The 19,977-nt window shown below is 38.2% G+C and overlaps 1 protein-coding gene across 1 annotated transcript in view; it reads left to right on the top strand.

Moving 5' to 3' along the window:
- Positions 1 to 19,977, top strand: part of KCNH8 (potassium voltage-gated channel subfamily H member 8) — a 200,926-nt gene that overhangs the window by 170,534 nt on the left and 10,415 nt on the right. The window contains exons 14-17 of the mRNA XM_069959709.1: positions 2,451 to 2,773; positions 11,587 to 11,693; positions 12,854 to 12,877; positions 19,391 to 19,470. Of these exons, the coding sequence (XP_069815810.1) occupies positions 2,451 to 2,773; positions 11,587 to 11,693; positions 12,854 to 12,877; positions 19,391 to 19,470 (534 nt within the window). The remainder of the gene's footprint in view (positions 1 to 2,450; positions 2,774 to 11,586; positions 11,694 to 12,853; positions 12,878 to 19,390; positions 19,471 to 19,977) is intronic.

The following is a 19,977-nucleotide window of genomic DNA, read 5'->3' as shown; positions in this document are numbered from 1 at the left end:
TTGTAGATCATGTTTTTGTATAGATTTTTTGTATTGTGGATTGTATAGTGGAATACAATGAGAACACAATAGGCGTCCTGATCAATTTGCATATTTTCAAATTAAACAAAAAAAAGAAGCTATAACTTACATAATTCAAAAACAAATAATAGTCATGGTTACAAAAATAAAAGGAGTAAACAAATTAATCGTGTAATATGCTGTAAATATATTGTGGTTTTATTGTTTGCAGATAATTGTCTCGTTTAACTGGTGGGGGTTACATTATTGCTCTTGTATTTGTAAAACAGGTCCATGACAATCTACTAATTCTTCGTATTCCATTTAAAGGTTTTCCAATTTTTGGTAGAAAGGCATATTTAGTATATGATAACAGTTATGCAATTTTCTAATATAAAAACACAGACTGAGAGTTGAATAAGAAGTAACATAGAGCAAGGTAGATACTTGAAGATACAGCACTCACAGGTACTCATCCTCATTTAGTTTCAGTCTCAGGTGACCCACAGTGGTCTTAAGCCCATTATAGTAAAAACTACCACAAGGCTACTCATTCAACATATGTGGGCTACTCACGGCTACTCATTCACTGTGTGAAACCATATGCCTCTTTTTAGAACTTATAATAAGGGGAATACAAAGTTTACACTTTCAAGCCACCATAAAAGAATAAAATCACACATGATACCCAACCAGTTTTGTTATCTGTTGCACCAAGGGTCAGCCATCTTTTGCTGACCCACAAGGTGGCAATGTTTATTTGTTTACTATTTTAATATAAGTGTATTGAACCTTGATGATGCCAGAAAGCAAATCAGTTGGGTCCCAGGTGTGATTTATGATTTTGCTCTTATAGGCTAAGTTCACAAAATGTACATTTTATGAAATTAACGTCTGTTGTTTTCAATTAAAATAACAGCCATTATATTCATAGTAAAATGTGTTGCATTGAAGTCGATACAAACAACGGCCGTTGTTCACAATGTATTATAGTGGACAGTGTCAATTTTGTTAAGTACAAACATTTTGTTTTGTTAAGTACAACATTTTTTTCTTTTAATTCCAATTCCATATAGTATTAGGTTTCTTTCAATGGTTTTCCTTCCGCATCATGGAACTAACCAGTTAATACAGCAGCCTGGAGGAACAGGAGCAGTCCAGAAATTAGATTTATTAGATTGTCTAATATATTACGTATCAATTTCAATTCAATTTTCAATGCAACAACAGCTGTTGTTTGACACTCAACAACCAAAAATCTACAAAACCTTAAGGGACAGAAATACAAAGCATATTGAAAGGCTTGCATATAAATTGAAAAGGGAAAGATATGGCACTCACCGCTGTCAATCTTCTTAAAAAACCTTTATGTTCTCCAATTCAGGATAACAAAACAGACAGGTAAAAACGAGTTGTTACATGTAGCGCTGATAGCGTCCTCTTATTTTTACCTGTCTGTTTTGCTATCCTGAATTGGACAAAATAAAAGTTTTTGTAAGGAGATTGACAGCAGTGAGTGCCATATCTTTCTCTTTTCGATTCATATGCAAGACTGCTACTAAATGTCTTTTATTGAGCACCACCTATGGATCCTACTATTGTATACATCATTTATGTTGAGCTTCTCCACGGGGAGTGGATCAGAGTGTAGTGCTGAAACTACCCTCTCTTGATTGCATACTTAATAATAGAAAGGCTTATAAAAGTCTTTTTTAACAATACATTAAAATCGGAACCTCCTTAGGCTGTGTTCATAAGTCTTTTTTTTTTTTTGGCCTTATAATACAGTTGTAATATACATAATACAGCTGTATTTTCGCTACAAAAAGATGGCCGAAATATGGCCAAAAAAAGACGTCATGTAAATGTAGCCTTAACCAAAAGACTATGTTAAAAATTTTTATAATGTGCTAATATCTATAAAAAAAATGTCAGTCTGTAAAAAAAAACAATTTTTTACTATATGTGCACTGACATTTTTCCATAGACTAAAAGGGGTTATCCAGGATTAGAAAAAACACAGTAACATACTTGAAACCATGGCACCACCCCTGTCCTCAGGCTCATAAATGGCAGCTTTTTTGGAAAATTGCCACTGCAGTTTTTGTGCCCCAACCAGAAGTGAATCCAATAGAAATGAAAAGTGCAAGTCCTCCCTTTATATTTTCCATCCCATTTGAATTCAGGTTTTGGCACAAAAACTGCAGTGGCAATTTTCCAAATAAACTGCTGTGTGTGTTTCCAGCCTTACAATTTTTAAATAAAATTCCACAATTTAATTTTCTCTTTAATTAAATTCAATAAAAATTATGCAATTTTGAAAATTACTGTACACTGAACATTGTTACTATAAAGTGGCCAACCCATTTCAGTTCAAAAGAAAACTGCCAAACACTAGTAACAGAACTAATCTATTTTTAACATACAAAAAAATATTTTGTTTCTTTCAGACGGAACCTAAGGGAAATGGAAGTGTAAATAAAAGACTTTCATCAATTGTTGAAGATGATGATGAGGACACAGGGGACGATGAGCCTTCATCTCCATCTACAATACGGACTCGGAATACAACATCAAAATACAGAAAATCTGCAAGCTCTTTGGGGATTAATCTAAAACCATTCTCTGGGAATGTTCCATTTAAATCACCAATGAAATCTAACCTATACTCAAGGCAGGAAAATGAATCCCACCTTAATAAAAGACGAGATAAGAATTTAATGCTCAACCTCCCAAAAGTCACAAGCCTTGGACCACCGGACTTAAGTCCCAGGTTTGTATCATTCTGTTTACTTCAATAATAATTTATTAATAGTAAAGTAATCAATGCCAGATGAAAGCTGCTTTTTCATAGACTGATAACAGTGGTGGATTAAGGATACCATGGACCTGGTCTGTTCAGAAACTATAGGCCCCATGTCATAAAATATGTTGCTAAGCAGGTAGCCACTTCTATTCATGCTATGAGTAAAAGCAGTACCAAAATGTTAGAGCCGTTTTGTGGACCAATCTATGGGCTGTATGCCTCAACGAAAATGGCATTACATATAGCTCATGTTAATTTTATTTGGATTGCGTATAGGCAATTTTGTGTTCATTACATAATCATGGTCTATGATTCCTAAGCCATGCTTATGTAGCCTTAGGGTTCAATAAATTACATATAAAAAATGCAATGCTGCATTTATTGGCATCATAGCCTCAGGCTGAGAAATGCAGCCATGGGTTAACCTAAAAAAACAAAACATATACATACATATTACATGTATCTCCAAGACAACACAACTATAAAACAACATATAATATTGTACATCTCTAAATAATAGTTATACAATTACCAATGGCCACTATACAAGGAGAAAATGTTATCACCATACTGTTACCGACAAAGGCTATGTTCCCACTTTGGAAAAATATCGGGCAAATGCGGCTATCTCTTTAAATACATGGCCGCTAATAATGATCATGATCCTTATTAGCAGCAATCTATGTTACAAGACGGCTGCCTTACCTGATATGTTCTGAATTGAGAACGTAGCTTAAATCCCAGTCAACGAATGACTAATATTACCAACTAAACCCCCACACAAGGGCAAGTAATACTGGCATACTATGACCACATTATGACTGAGGGTACAAACACACGTACCGGATCCTCGGCAGATTTCTCGCTGCAAATCCGCTGCGAATCCCTTCCTCTTGATTTCTATGAGAGGACATGCTCCCAGCGGGATTGACATCCCGCTGCAAATATGTAACTGACAGTCCTGTTAACCCCCCACCAGCTGGAACATACATTATCTGCTTCACGCTCCGGCTTGTTTCAGGGGTTATGTATGCTCCGGCCGGCGGGGGTTAATGGTATCAGTTACATACTTCTGCAAGTACAGTATATCCTCTCATAGAAACCAACAGGAAGGGATCCACAGCAGATTTCGCAGCAAATTCGCAGCAAGAAATCCGCTGTGGATCCGATGTGTGTGTTTATACCCTGAATATACCTTCCATACCATTACTGAATTAAAAATCACTAAACATAGACCTAAATTACCAAGAATACCGACATATATAGCATAAATAACACTGGCACACCAGAAAACACATTACCATCACATAGTAACTGATACATCATACTATTATATAAACATATTATACACAGACTAATATTACCTCCCATACAGGGACCATATAGTTGTAGATACCAGCTCTACAGAAGCTATGCAGACCTCTAAATAAATTTGTGTCCTAGACCCCTAAGTACATTTGTACCCAAAATTCATACCACAAAATTCATACAATTTGGTGATTGTTTGTGGAGCCCTGGTAGTAGCCCTGGTCATCGAGCCATGTAATAGGATCTGTAAACAGGACCAAACCTTGAGATTTGCATACGTTTACAGTGTGGCTCAGGGTGTGTAATTTAGCCTTAAAAAGGACAAATTGTCATATGCTTTTCTTTGGCGAATCCCAAAGGAGGGTGTACACAACCCCAACACATTGTGTCCCAGTAATGCTGAACCAGTGTACATATTTTTTTTTAATAATATATAATAAATTGACTAGTCATACAGTATATTGAATAGAAAAAGAAAGGAAAGTAGAAGAGTTAAACCTCCTGTCTTGTATAGATAACTTGTATAAACACATGGCAGTGATATGGAGATGTTGAAAAAGTCAAAGTAGGACAAGCGGCATAACTTTATAGCCCCTGAAGTTGCCATGAGGATGACAGATTCATGTTATCTACACCCCAACTCACCTAACCTTATTAGTGGCAGCATAAAGCAGAGGTCATGCTGCTGAGCGGCTATTTAACCTGAGAAAGTTACCAGGCTCTGCTTGCTCTTGCTGTGCTGGCTGTGTCTGCATCTCTTTCCTTCTCCTTCAGGGGCCAAATGGAAAGTATTAAAGGAGGAGACCAGAAAGGAGTATGGCTCCTGCATGCTATATACCTTTACGGCATCAGTGTTGGGATCTAAACATTAAAACATATGTACAATACATAAAATGTCTCCAAGGCATCTGGCCAGGTGGGGGGCTGGGGTCCAGACTGTTCTGATTCTTGACCTTGTGCCCTTCCAAGTGTCTGCTTTTATTGTGCTGAGCTGGAGTTGTTCTAGTTGCCATCCAAGTCCTGACTAGAGATGAGCAAACCTACTGTAAGTTCGCTCATTGCTAGTCCGGACCACCAGGCTTGTCAGCCGGAATCATCAGCTGCTTGGCAGAGTGATGGCAACTGTGTCGGGGGTCACCCGCAAGAATATCAAGTTGTAAAGATGACAGCACAGTCCAGATGCTGACCAGCACCCCCTAGTCTGTGCACCTGGTGCCCATGCCCCCTCTGCCACCCCAAGCTACTTCCTTGCGAAAAGTAACATCTTGTATAATGCATAACATAATCCACACCAGTCAATTTTCACTTATGTTAAATATAGATACATCTTACAAAATATCTTTTTTCCCAAGTTATAGATCTTATTCTTATCCCACATCATTCCATTTTGCTTTTATCTATTCAACAAAATTGTGGCTTTCACTTCTTATCTCTGCATTTATACATCTTACCTTGTTCTTTTCAGTAAATACGTTTTGCTTCAGGGCCGGAGTCAGCCCATTGTTAAGAAGCGCTATCACCAAAAACATTTTTATTAAAATGTTTTATTTTCAGAATAATACAATACTTTCCACAATATGTTTTGAATTTTTCTTTCTCCACTATTATATATTTTCATGTTATTCTCTGTATACATTAAAAGAGACATTTTCGCTTCAAGTAAGATTTTATAATGATATTTTTTCACTTGATGAATAATTTGGAAAAGTAGACGTCGCTGCCTGGCTGTTTGCCAAATCCATGCAGTTAGTATTGGTTTCCCAGAGCAGGCATTATTTCAAGTCTTTTAAATTACAGAAAAATCCCAATCCAAAATCCAGTGCCAAGCTTTTATGACAGACATCAATATCTTCTGTAGTCATATGCAAAGAACACATAAAAGAAGATCATTTAGGGAACTCTAGAGAGTTGAAAAAGATCTTTTGTGTGTTCCATCTTGCCTCCTAATTAATTAACATTTTAATGATTTGTAGAGTTGATCTAGTTAGACAAAAATTCCAGCAGACACATACCACTTCCTAGTGTATTGCTGGCTGTTGACTTCTGCTGCCATACTGTCAATCACTGCTGCTAGCTCTGAGGTAATGCCCCGCATGATGCCACCATGCTGCACACACTTCTAATCTGTTCCCCACCTATTTTTGCTCAGCACCACCTACTTGAGGCTGCTCCACCTGTGGTGTCCCTCTACAGGTGTTTCTTTCTCATACAACTATCGCAAAAATTTCTTACTCCTGGTTAAGTGGTGATGAAGCGCACTTTAAAGTTTCACCACAAGATGTCAGTATTTTATATGTATGCTCTTATGTATTGCACAGGTAAAGCTAGGAAAGGGTTAACTGTTTTATGCGTACTATGTGTTAATATGTACCATGTGATTCGCAGCGAATTGGGTGCTTAATTCACCTCATTGCAATTCGCAAATTCACCAGATTTGCTTTGCATAGCGGCCGCAATAGCAAACCCATGTCTTACACTTAAACAGTTGCGTACATTGCGCAGTTGCGAACATTATGCAGTTGCGAATATTACGCAGTTGCGTACATCAAGAGATAAGCGTTCGCATGTTCAAAAATTATCATTCTGATTATCGAACAAACTGTTTGTATCGGCAAACACGTACAATTAGCGGCATATTTGTAGGAACATATACGAACATGTTCGCTCGCCACTATTTTGAATGAAATTCATTTGTGTGCAATCTGCAAATATTATCGAACTTGTGCGAATATTCGCAAACTTTGCAGAACAAATTCCCGAGTGGATTGCTCATCTCTAGCAGGTACTCTTTAAAGTAACAAGCACAATTCAAGTGTCACATGCCATTATATGTATAATTATGGCTATAGCAGGACTTATAATTGTTTTTTGGCCCCATGTGTCCTATAATGCCATTGGTTCAGAAAAAAATAGGTATGAATTTGAACTTTTACATAGCTAAAGATTCTGATGTTGTAAATATGTGATTCAGACCAGAGAACACCCACTGATACCCACATTTTCCGTGAGACTATTCCCCTTACACTATAGTATAGACTCAGATAATTGGAATAGGTAGGTCAGGCATATACTTAAGCTGAATAAAATATTGATTTGAATATTACAATCTACATAAACAATTACATCAAATTATAATAAAAGTATCTTTATGCAGTAATTGGGTTATGGTATTCTTTCTGTCCTTTTATTCCATATGTCTCGAGTCTTGACATAGTGGAAATAGAAAAGCTGACCTGGATCTTCTGCCTCAGGCGTTCACAACTAAATGGTGCAGGCCTCAAATGATTGACAAGTTTCACAAATAAAAGGCAAAGCAAGAATGTCAACGGAACTAAAATAGACTCAGCAAGGGAGATTCATTTGTCTTCATAGAAACTACTCGATCATATATCATAGTACGACAGGCTTGCCGGATTTCTGCATGCAGGCTTTACTTTATGAGCTTGTTTAGTTTATAAAGCTCTGGAAGTAAAGAAGTTGTTTGGTGATGCACGTATGCAAAAATTCTATCCTGATTTTTTTGACATACTGAAAAATTTTACATAATAGATTTTCTGTTTCTCAGAGTTTCTTTATTACGGCAAATAAGCAAATAGTATAGTACAAGCCGCTGTACAATAATTCTCTGCCTCAGGCTTCAAAATAATTACACTGTCAGCAAATCTTAGCTTATACTCATTCTTGCAAAATGATATGCTCAGTTCCCCATAGTTGTAGATGACAGTAGATTGAAAGATGACAATCATGGTTATTAAGGTTGCTTTAAAATGTTTACTTCGGTGGAAAATTATGGTGGAGGGAATTACAAATACAGAAACAAAAACATAGTACTTTAAGAGCTAATGCAAAGCTGTAAACTCCCCCCCCCATCCACCCTATCCAGCACCAGTCTTGTCAAAATCTAAACAGTTAATATAATCATTACCCCCTATGTCTATCGTACATAAAGTGTATACAAAATAGTTGAACGTGAAACATATTAAAGTAATATAACATATAGTGTGCAAGAACAAGGATTGAAAACACAGAAGGGCTCTGTTCACATAATGTTGAAATTGAGTGGATGGCCGCCATTTAATGGCAAATATTTGCTGTTATTTTAAAACAACGGCTGTTGTATTGAAATAATGGCAGTTATTTACTGTTATATGACGGCCATCCACTCAATTTCACCATTGTGTGAACAGAGCCTTTCTGTGTTTTCAATCCACTTCTGGTTTTGGTTGCTATGAGGACCTGACATGAGGACCAAATACTGCCTGAAATATACTCTGTGTGAACCCAGCCTAAATCAGAATTCGTGGAATCATGACCCTTAGCTTCATCTAACCAAGGAATTATTTATAACCTTGTTTTCCAGCCAAAGGTAATTCTGTCTTCTACATAATATTTTTATGGTTTCTTCATCACATGACCTTCCAGAGACTAGGGTAACCATCAAAGTGGAAATACCACTCATGAGTCTTATGAGCTGCGCAACGCTCTATGGGGGAAGAATTATGCAAGGTATTTTATTTCCAGTTGGAAAAGATTTCACTCTACAGTGTTCTCTTGGCAGTACCCTTGCTTATAAATTATGTCCAATCAAAGAACCTTAAAACATGAGTATATGAGTATAGGCCAAGGCAGAATTTCCTCCAAAAGGGGGAGTAACCCATTTATTGGCAGCTATTTCAGGGTTTATGCCCTCAGTTAGTACAGGGCAGGCTGCTGGTTGGCTAGTGATATTCTTACAGCATGGGACTAGAATGAATAAAATGGTTAATTATTAGTAATGAGCGAGTACTAAAATGCTTTGGTGCTCGTTATTTGAGACAAATATCTCCCGATACTTGAGTGCTTGTTTCGAGTAACAAACCCCATTGAAGTCAATGGGAAACTCAAGCATTTTTGCAGGGGACCCAAGTTCGGTAGAGGGAAGGTCGTGTGAAAAACTGTCAACCTCAGAAAATTATGGAAACACCACGGAAATGGACAGGAAACAGCAGGGGCAGCATGTTTGGATGCCTCTGAGGCTGCCTAATCACACCATTATGCCAAATTCTGGGCAACAGCTGTGGCGTACAATCTGTTGGTGGCTGCACCTATACACACTCTGTGACACCCCCTTTACACTGAGCAAGCAGTAGTGAACTTAGATATGCCTTGTGTAAGAAATACAGAAATCAGAAAATATAGTAGAGGGCCCACTAGTTTTTTGGGGGTTGTGGGATACAATCTGTTGGTGGCTGCACCTATACACACTCTGTGACACCCCCTTTACACTAAACAAGCAGTAGTGAACTTAGATATGCCTTGCGTAAGAAATACAGTAATCAGAAAATATAGTAAATTTCCCAATAAAATAGTACTGAGCACTTCTTAGGGGTCTGTATGCAACCCCTTATGTCCCCTTTCTGCCAGCAGCTGATCACCACAGTGTGCTGCTGAAATCGTGGTAGCTGCACTGCAAGTCCCAGCCAGCAGTCTGTAGTAATACAATTTAAAAACGATATGAAGCCCTTACAAGGGCTGTTTGGTTGTTTCGCTTGTCTTCCCTGCCTACTGAAATGCTAATTCCCTCCCTAACGCTCTCCCTGACCAGCAGCAGCTCTGTCCCTAATCTCTTCCAGCATGCATGTGAGTCGAGCCTCGGCAGCCGAGATTTTTATATGGCAGGGTCATCTGATCGCTGCTATCGACACGTATGGGTCCTACATGATCGCAGGATGTACCAAAGAGTGTCCTGCATGTTTATTGGCTGCGAAAAAGCGTCGAAATTTACAGGAAACGGATGATGAGATTTTCTCGAGTATCGCGAAACGCTTAACCGAGTAACGAGTACCATTGAGTACCCTAATACTCGATCGAGTACCAAGCTCGGACGAGCATGCTCGCTCATCACTATTAATTATAATTTAATATAACATGTCAATAAGTATATATAGCTTGTACCCAGGAGATCAGCGGTGGAAGCGCAGCTGTTATATAGAGAGCCCTGTCCTCGACTGCCAAGTTCCCTACTGCCAAGTTGGAGTAAATGCCAATCCCATCAGTTAAAATTAATAAATATAAAAAATGCATCCAAAATCAATGCGAGGTTTAGCATATCTATGCTGAATATTTGTAGCATATATATTTAATCCCATTTAACCCCTAAGAACCTTTTAAAATTATATCCTGTACTGTGACAGATATTTCCAACACAATGACCTCCTGGGTAACAGCACTGTACCCATAAAATCAATGGTAAGAGTTCAACTGTTACATAAAGCTCTGCTCTGCCATAACTGCTGGTATGACAACAAACTGCAATCCCATAAAATATATTTTATTAAATAATAACCATTTTGCTAGCTTCTGATAAGGCATTTGTAGGCATGTGTAGCTACACAGTAGGACACTGCACAACCGGCGATGGCACTGTCATTCTGTGTGGGATCACTGTCTATCTAGGAGTAGTGAAACAGGAGCGGCACATTATAGAACACAAATGACAAGTTCAAATTAGGTTTGGGATTACAAATTAGGTATTCAAATTAGTTTGTAACTTTTTATAATTCAGGGATTCAAGGAATTGGGTAAATAATACTAGTAGTCTAATCTCCAATGCAAAAGAAAGTGGTGTGAATAATAGATGGGTTACTGTAGTGTAATCTATGCATTGTCAATGTCATGAACACCTAACTACATCGTAAAATTGCTTCACATGTAAATCAAACCAACAGGGAAGAGTCCCACAATATAAATACTGTATTTGCAAAAATGTCATAATTATTAAAGGTAATTTCATTTTAGCTTGTGCTGTAATGGTATAATTCCCTTGATGTTCTTTTTGTAATTCCTTTGTGAATTACCAGTTACAGTCTTGAAGTTCTGTGGTTAGAAGCATGAATTGAATTATACAAGTCATTGGAGGAGTACAGGACCATATGTTGTCCCGATTTAATTTCAATTACCTATGTTAAACATTGTTACTACTGGTTAAACATTCAAAAACAGATTTCTTAATGAACATGGCAAAATGTAATGTCATGAATTGAAATCTGACAGTATAAAGAAGGCAATAGACTCCTTGAAAAAAGAATAAGACAAAGCCATAGAAGGTAGGTTAATGGCAAGAAGGACCTCTTTGTATTTTCAGCGCATTAGTATTTTCCTAAATTAGGGTGTGTGCACACTATGTAATCTGGGCGGATAATCTTCCATGCACATGCATGCAGTCCGTTCATCCGTGGTGTGTATGGAAATCAATGCCTAATTGACTTCCAGATACACCCTGAATGGGTCGTTTGGAAATAAATTTTCCTGCGGCTGTGAGAGCTCTGATGGCCGCAGGAAGATGCCAAACACCTGCTGCTATTTGCTATTGTTATACAGTGTTTAAACATACCTAAAGATGAATTGTACACAAGCATACTGATTAAACTTATAGATAGGATGTATTCATTTAGCTTACTATTGGATTCATAACAATATTTTTCTTTTAATAGAGTTGTAGATGGAATCGAAGATGATAATGGGATTGAGGAAGGTCAAGCATTTGATTTTGAAGCTTATCAGCTGAGACAACAAGCACGACTCAATCAAAATGTTGGAGGTATATACTGTATGATGTATATATTTAGTTTTCTGTTTTTGGATAAAATTATGTGGGAATTCATGAAAGTACTATGTCTTCTCCTATCTGGTGTAGACTTCCCTCTGAGGCACACAGGCAGCCGTGAATGCACCTAATCAGATTATGTTTTCACACTGTCGAAATTACTTTTGATAATTCAGGGATTCTAGGAATAGAGTAAATAATATCAATGAACGAGAAAGTGTTCTTAATAATAGACGGGTTACTGTAGTGTAATCTATGCATTGGCAAAGTCATGAACATCTAACTACATTTTAAAATTGCTTTACATGTAAACGTATTTTATAAAAAGTAAGGTTGTAACGTATGAGCCAATGCTTGCTGTTCCAATAAAAACGGCTGCCCTTTCAGAGGTGTGTGAACATATCCTTAGACCTTTATTTCTCAATAGGATAGGAGCTAAGACTAAAGCTAAAGCCTGATATGTAAAATGCGGGTCTTTAGGGTCCTATTAGATGACGGCCCTTTCAATAATGTAAACGAGTGCCAATCTGTTTACACGACTCGATGATCATTTAGCAGGGGTTGCACAGACATCATTAGTCCCAAACTGCATACATTACATCTCCACGCTCCAAGTGTTCTTCTGCTCCTGCTGGCTTCTTGGAGCCACTGCTGTAGTTTCAGAGTGGGTCTCTGAACTGAGAGGCCGCTCAGCCAATCACTGGCCATGGTGGTCCCATCGACCAGCGAGCAGATTGCAGAAGAACATTGGGAGCGTGGAGAGGTAATCTATCCAGTTTTTTTTTTTTTTTAGACAATCACCAGCCGTCAGCTAAACATCACTATTACATGTAGCCTTGTGCGGTCGGTGGCCGGCGATTTTAGTTGAGGACCAAAAGATAAGATCAAACGATAATTGCTGTCGTCAGCTGATCATTGTTTCAATTACACATAGCAATTTGGCCGATTATTGCTATGTATAATAGGGCCCTTAGTAAATCTGAACCTTTGTGTTGTACAAATCAGATAATAAAAGGATAAAGGGGTCTTCAAAATATAATTATTTGCACCATTATAAGAGAATAAGACAAACACCTAATTAGACTATATAATGTTCATAATAATGTATTTTTATTTTGTTTTTAATTTTTCCCAATTCGATATCTAAAACTCAGAAGAATCCAGTTGCATGTCTACAGGTAAGCAGCTACTGTCCTTCTTTCCTGTTTTTCTCATATTTGATGCAAAAATGTTGTGGTATGTAAAGGAAAATAAGTTGTTATCAGGCTTTGCACATAAATGAAAGTGGTGTCAACTTTGACTATAGGGCTTCACATCAATTCTCATCTCATTGTAATGATAATGGTCCAAAAAGAGCAATGTCTGGAATAATATCAGAGCCCAAAATGAGGCAGTCAGATGCTGACCATTTTTTCTGATACACATTCATAGGTAAACAGGCAGAGTTACTTCCATCTAACAATCATCCAGGGAGCAACCCCCACCCCCCTTCCCCCCACGCAGCTCCCCGCACTTACCCACTCGCTGTTGGCACGTGTAATAGTGACAGGTCGGCACTCACTTGCTCCCTCTGATCGCCCTGTGTACTAAGGGCTCTAGTTTCGTATATACCATAAAATTCCTGTAATTATATATGCACCTAATATGTTTCTCTTTGTCTCAATACACACAGTATACCTCTGTTTCAGCAAAGATTATGTTCCCCACTGATATACATTTTAAAAGTGCATTTACCAGTAATTCTGTATGACAGCTCATTGACCCAAATTTATCAAGTAGCATAATTTTATGACACAAGGGAAAATATCACTTGGTATATTATTACGTATCTCTGGCTTACTTAAAATTACACTATTAGATAAATGGGTCAACGGCATGCAACTTATTTTCCAGTAGGATTTTCCAAGCATGTTTGTACTCAATTCTTTCCAGATCTTAGACTTATAAGTGTAATAAGTGTATACTGATGATTTGTATAACTTTTGGGGGGTAAAACAATACCTTAAAGCGTAACTGTCATTTCAGGGTCAGAAAATAATAAACATCTATAGTACAAGCGATTATAAGAAAAACTGTAATAGTTTTTATTTAGCATAAGTGTTTCCTTCTGTACTTATAAAGCTGTTTTCCTAGCTCCCCCCTGACTTCAGAAGAAGCAGGATTTCTGTGCCCATTGTGGTCTATGGAGAGGGGAGGGGTTGAGAGGAGTCAAATATCAGTCCTGCACAACACAACACCCTGCAATCTTCTCTTAGCAGTTCCTAGATAAGCACCGACCTTTCTGACCCCGGAGTCCAGTGTTTTAGGTGTCCAGACAGTCTACAAACAGCTGACCTTCATGTCTCTTCTTCCTGCTCACTCATCTCCCTCGCGCCCCCTCCTCCATAGGATATAATGGACACAGCAGAACCCGTCTTCACTTGCTTCTCTGTAATGAAGATGTATCTGCCTGATAAAGAACAGATAGGAAATGAGGGGGGAGGCTGGGAAATTGCTTTTTCATTACAGAAAGAGGCTTTTTTGCCTAATAAAACCTGTTATAGAGTTTATTAAAATCGCTTGTTCTTTTGACTTGTGCAGAAAAAAAAAAACATGACAGTTACCCTTTAATAAAAACGTTCGCTGGAAATATCAATTAGCCAGTCAATCATCCTTAGGCTATGTTCACACAATGTTTTTCTAGCTCCATTTAAAATGAAGTCCGTCATTTTGAGTCTAAAATAACGGATGTCATTTAGAAGCCTGGCCTCCCCTTAGTAGAATGATGGCTGTTGTTAAATTATTCTAGTTTAGGGTTACTAATTGGACTTTGGGTGTGGCTTAATTGAAAAGGCCATTGAATTTAATAGTAAAAACAGAGAAAGAATGTAGACAAAATAGAAACTGTGTCTGAACAACTAATAAAAAATGTCCGCTGTTTGCAAAAGACGTCCGAAAATAATGATTTTGTTCATTATTTTGACGTCCCCGGTAAAAACATCCATTATTCAATGCATTGTGTGCATTGGACGTCCGTCTTCCCATTGAATTCAATGCATTGTCATAGCAATCAGTTAAATCGTGGCAAAAACGGACATTTTTAAAATATCAAAATCGTCCACCTTTTCTTTATTTTTGACATTGTGTGAACATAGCCTATTTCCACCATTCCTCTCTGTGCCTATATCACTCTGTTAGTCTATCCCTGCTCTGCTCTAACTGCCTGCTGCTATCCTGCTCTCTCCTCCACACACCGGCCACCTCCTGACTGTCCACTTCCTTAACGAACCACCTTATATAGAAGGTGAGAGGGAGGTACTAACATCACAGAGGGGCCTGCAGATGATTGGATAGATGCCAGGGATTATGGTTAATCCCTTTCTCCCACCTAGTGATGCTTCAGACATGTGCAGCCGCCATTTTGGTTTTTTTAGAACAAAGAAGATTGACAGCCCGATTTGCAGCGAATTTTGCTTCGCTCATCTCTAGTAGAATACATGCCGCCACTCTATATGGCTCTATAGGGTTGCTTTGGAATTGCTATAGGATATATATCTTAGCAAATATTTTCCTTTAATGATCAATAAGAGATTTACAGACTTCATCTCTTTCAAACTGTGCACCACAATTTAGCAGTATGAGTGTGAGAGATGAGGAGTAGACTTCAGAAGAAAACAGTTTTTTTTTTTAATTTGTGAATCTATGTTTCTAAAGTGTGCTATTTTAGGGGCTATAGTATCTGAATATAGGATGCACAAAGTAGAACAGAGTAAACATCTAACAGAGGAAGGCTTCTTTTTAGGTCCGTGTCAATTGCAATAACATACAGTACAAAGATTTTTTTTTTGTTTAGCTCAGGTAACCGGAAAGTGTAGCAGTGTTTTTCCAGTGCTTATTTCTCTGCCTGTTTGGAAAAACATTTTACACTATTTTATGTCACGCTTAAAAGTGGCTTCTCGACAACACATATATTGCAGCAATATAATGCAGTGTCAGATCCCTCCCAATAATATATTCATTAACTCAACTTCTGGCAAGTAACTCCTCTACTGCTGTGTGATCCTTCCTGCTGTGCCTTTCTTATTGCCGATGTGTTCGTGTAATTGGATAGCTGCTGCCAGTATGTTTGTTTCTGTCCATGAGCTGAAAATAATTGAAGTATTTATTTAATCTTCATTCTCCCATCCGCTTCTGTAAATATAGAAATTCTGCTTTATCTTGCAATATTTAAACATTTTCTATTGCTATATATCCCTTGTACATCAGACATATGCTGATTGTTACTGTAGTTAATAGTTTTGGTGAATTGCAGTTCTACTATACATCACCTCCGAGAAGAAAGACACACATATAAGTCATGAAAATGTAAACCATTAAAAACTAGAATGTCACATTTAACAAGGAAGAACCATTATTTTTAATTGGTTCTCCTCTTTTTCTTGTGGATTTCTTACAGTAGTCCCAGTGTCCTCCTAGGTTAACAGAGTAACATTCATAAACAGCAATTATTAGGGAAATGTTACTGAAATCATCAATGTGGCAGCGACTGGAACACGAGTAGAGGTTACTGATAATAAAATAATTATCAATAACCAAAACATCTCAGTAAAGATGTTGTATTTAACGCTTTGTCTTACATTTGTCTTACATAGTCAGTGAAACAAAGGAACAAATGAAGCTTTATCATTATTACAGGAAAGTGACATCATGATCATTAATTCTGACCGTAGGTAGCGTTAAAACATGGCTGCTCATGTCGGATCTACCGTTGTTTGTGCAGCGTGTGAACATACATGAGTAACACACAGTTGACCAGAGAAAGACAGAGCAGGATGTTTTACAGTCGCTGACACATTGATGATTTCTCCTTTATCTATCTACCTATGTTTTATGTATCCATTTTGTCACATTTGCAAAAAAATCTTCTTTTTTTTTCTAAACAGAGTTAGGCTATGTTCACACTGTGTAAAAAATAAAAAAAAGTCTATTACCGAATTATAATGGAATGCATTTAAGTCAAAGTACATGGGGGGATTTATCATTGTTGCACCAGAGGTATATGCCAGGGAGAAGGCACAGATTGACCGCTTCTCCCTGGAGTACACCGTATCAGGTGAGCAGGAAGGGGAGACATGGGAGGGCACAGCAAGGCAGGGAGGAGGTGTGATTCATGATTTGTGCCTGCTTGTAGGTGTACATCAGGGTTCAAATTTGTTGCGCTGGGTGCAGGGTTGGGCACGCGGCCGGCCAGATTCACCAAGAGGTGTGCACTCAGTGAATTCAGCAGGGGGAAAAGTAGACGGGGCCTAATATAAGACCGGCATAATTTAATGTCTTAATAAATCTCCCCCAAACTGTATTAAATAACAGACTTTTTTTGCGTGAACATCATATTAATGTTTATAATAATTTCCTGAGTTTTTTTGCAAACAACGGACGTTGTTTTTAGTTATTCACACACTTTTTTTTTCACAATCCTTTCACTTTCTTTGCTACTAAATTAAATGGACCTTCAAAAAAGAACCCCACTCAAAAGGACCTGAACTAAAATAATGTACCAACAGTCATCCAGTGGTGTGTCTGTGACGCTGCTGGTGCCTGTTCTGCTCTGCCACCCCTCTGTGTTTTTACACATTCCCCCCCCCCTTACTGAATGATGGTCGGGCGCTGTCCAGTCAGGACCTAGAGTATGCCCGTCTTCATTTACTTTTCGTGGGTATTCTTGTGTACTCTTGTGCACAGCAGTCTCTAGTGATGGTCACTAGAGGCTGCTGTGCACATAATTATACAGTGTGGACCTAGGCAGAGTGAGTGAATCATTTCCAAAAAGGAGCATAACACCCATCATTTTGGTGTTCTACTTTTCATAGGGGGTTAAAAGGTTATTTTGTGCACAGCATTACAGCTTAACCCTTGCATGTGCTGCCAAACTGAGCCAGCTCAGCACCAGCAGTACTGAAAGGGTTTTCTGCTCTAGACTGGGAAACCCTGTTTGCAGCTGGGATTCCCCACTCCTACACAGTGCAATGCACTGCTACTTACTGTATGGCCAGAGGAGGTAAGCAGTGATGCTATTGCATCACTACTAAACTCTTTACACTCCATAGGCCATGCTCTCTGCACCTGACCAATAGTCTAAAAAAGAATTAAATGTATTTTCATAATTTCCTATGGAAAAACTTTGCTCCTTTATCAAACTGCTCAGTTCTAAAACCGCTGTCAGGGCAGGACAGCATGGACAAGACAAGACAGGGGGCCCTAGGTTATAACCCACCAACTGTCCCTACCTACTTGCCTCAGTCGGCCCTAGGCAGCCACAGACATTATCAAAGGCGTTCCCTACGCTGTATATGTGGAACACAAAACAGGACAGGCAGACAAACACAATAAATAATAAGGAGCAAGCCAAGTCAGAACTAAACGAGCAATGCAGTATAAAATCTGCAACCAATTCAGACAGTCAAAAGTCAGGCGGAAGGTCAGAAAACAAGTCGAGCAATCAGAGAGAATTAGGAAGGGAATAAGCACAGGGAAGCTGGGATCCAGGTATGAACCAAAATAGCCAGCAGAGAAGTGAGCAGCTAGCTGGTATTTATCCATGATCAGAGGCTAGGTCCAGCAGCTGATTGGACCAGTCCAGATCCCAGCACCAAGTTCAGCTGAAACATTCAAATCCTGCAGAGCTCTGGTTAACTCCTGCATTGCTGAATGAAAAGCAATTGGTTGTGTCACAATAAACCAGGCCCAGTTCACACCAGGCTACTGCACATTCTTGACAACCGCCTTCCAGAAAAGATTACATTTGAGAACAGAGGTACAGAAGTACATCTTAGGTGCTCATTGTCATGTCTAATAAAATATGCCTATTATGAGATCAGGGGCTCAGAGGACCTTTGTTAAAGTAAATCTGGGTCCCAGATATGCTATTAATGGCATATTCTAGGACTGGAATAGCCTTTTAAAGGGACAACTTCAGAAAGAACCATTTTAAAAACTAAGTCTGTGACTGTCCACTGAGACCACATTCACTGGGAATGTATTAAAGGGAACCAATCACCTAAAAAAAGGGGGCAGCCATCTCCCTGGTGCGTTAGTCCGAGCTTGAGTCTAAAAAAAGTGGTAGCAGTGAGGGAAGACATCTGATTGGCATAGGGAGAGAAAACATGTATACAGCCTATGGCTATGTTTCTGCAACGTCTTTTTTTTTGGGCTGTTTCAGGCCAAATAACAGATGGTATAATAATAGCCATTACTGTGCAAATGACGGCCACCATTTTGTAAAAATGGCCATTATTTGGCCTCGAACGGACAAAAATAGATGCTGTGGGCCGTATCTATGTTTTCCACGACTCCCTAGGGTTACATTCTACTTCTTCAGCCACCAATATTCAAATGCAGAGAGGTTAGGTTAGGACAAACCCGAGCATGCTGAGATTCGCTTATCTCTAATCTTCACCACTCCCAGCTATAAGTACTATAGCTCATACAGGTTATATGCTACATGATGGTACCAACTGTCATCTCGACTCATTACTCAATCCTCCACTAAAGAAAAAAGCATACTGCTTAGTTCTGTGATAAGTCTAAGCGTCTATATTCTTCTTGATAACATAATCTTAATTGATAACAAAGGAGTGAAAGGTTGTTGTACATTTAACTTCAATAAACTAATGATGTGAATTTTACATTTGCTGTTTATTCTTGTTTTGCAGACTTTTCAGATTTCAACCCAGCGATGCTTTTTATTACTGCTGAAGAAACCAAACAACAGATCAGCCGACTTAACCATGAGGTAAATTGCCACTTTATAATCATACATGTGATTCATAGAATAATGTTTTGAGAATTCAGATGTGTGTGTATATATATATATATATATATATATATATATATAGTCTATTCCAAGTGGAAACAGCGGAACCTCCGTATAGATGCACAGTCCTCCACCGGATTGGCCTATACCCAGTACTTCATCCAAAAAAAGTTGCAATTGAAGACAGCGTCCTAAAGTATCAAAAAATATTTCCTTTATTTTGCCATATGCGTATAAAAATACAACGTTTCGGCCCTTTAAAACATACTGAGCCTTTCTCAAGTATACTTAAGAAAGGCTCAGTATGTTTTAAAGGGCCGAAACGTTGTATTTTTATACGCATATGGAAAAATAAAGGAAAATATTTTTTGATACTTTAGGACGCTGTCTTCAATTGCACCTTTTTTTTATTTATATATATATATATATATATATATATATATATATATATATATATATATTCATAGGAATGTATGTCCTGGATTT

The sequence above is a fragment of the Dendropsophus ebraccatus genome, chromosome 2 (assembly GCF_027789765.1).
Source record: "Dendropsophus ebraccatus isolate aDenEbr1 chromosome 2, aDenEbr1.pat, whole genome shotgun sequence".
In the NCBI taxonomy this organism is placed as follows: Eukaryota; Metazoa; Chordata; class Amphibia; order Anura; family Hylidae; genus Dendropsophus; species Dendropsophus ebraccatus.
The sequence above is the reverse complement of the archived record's forward strand: the minus strand, read 5'-3'. Positions and strand labels throughout refer to the sequence as shown.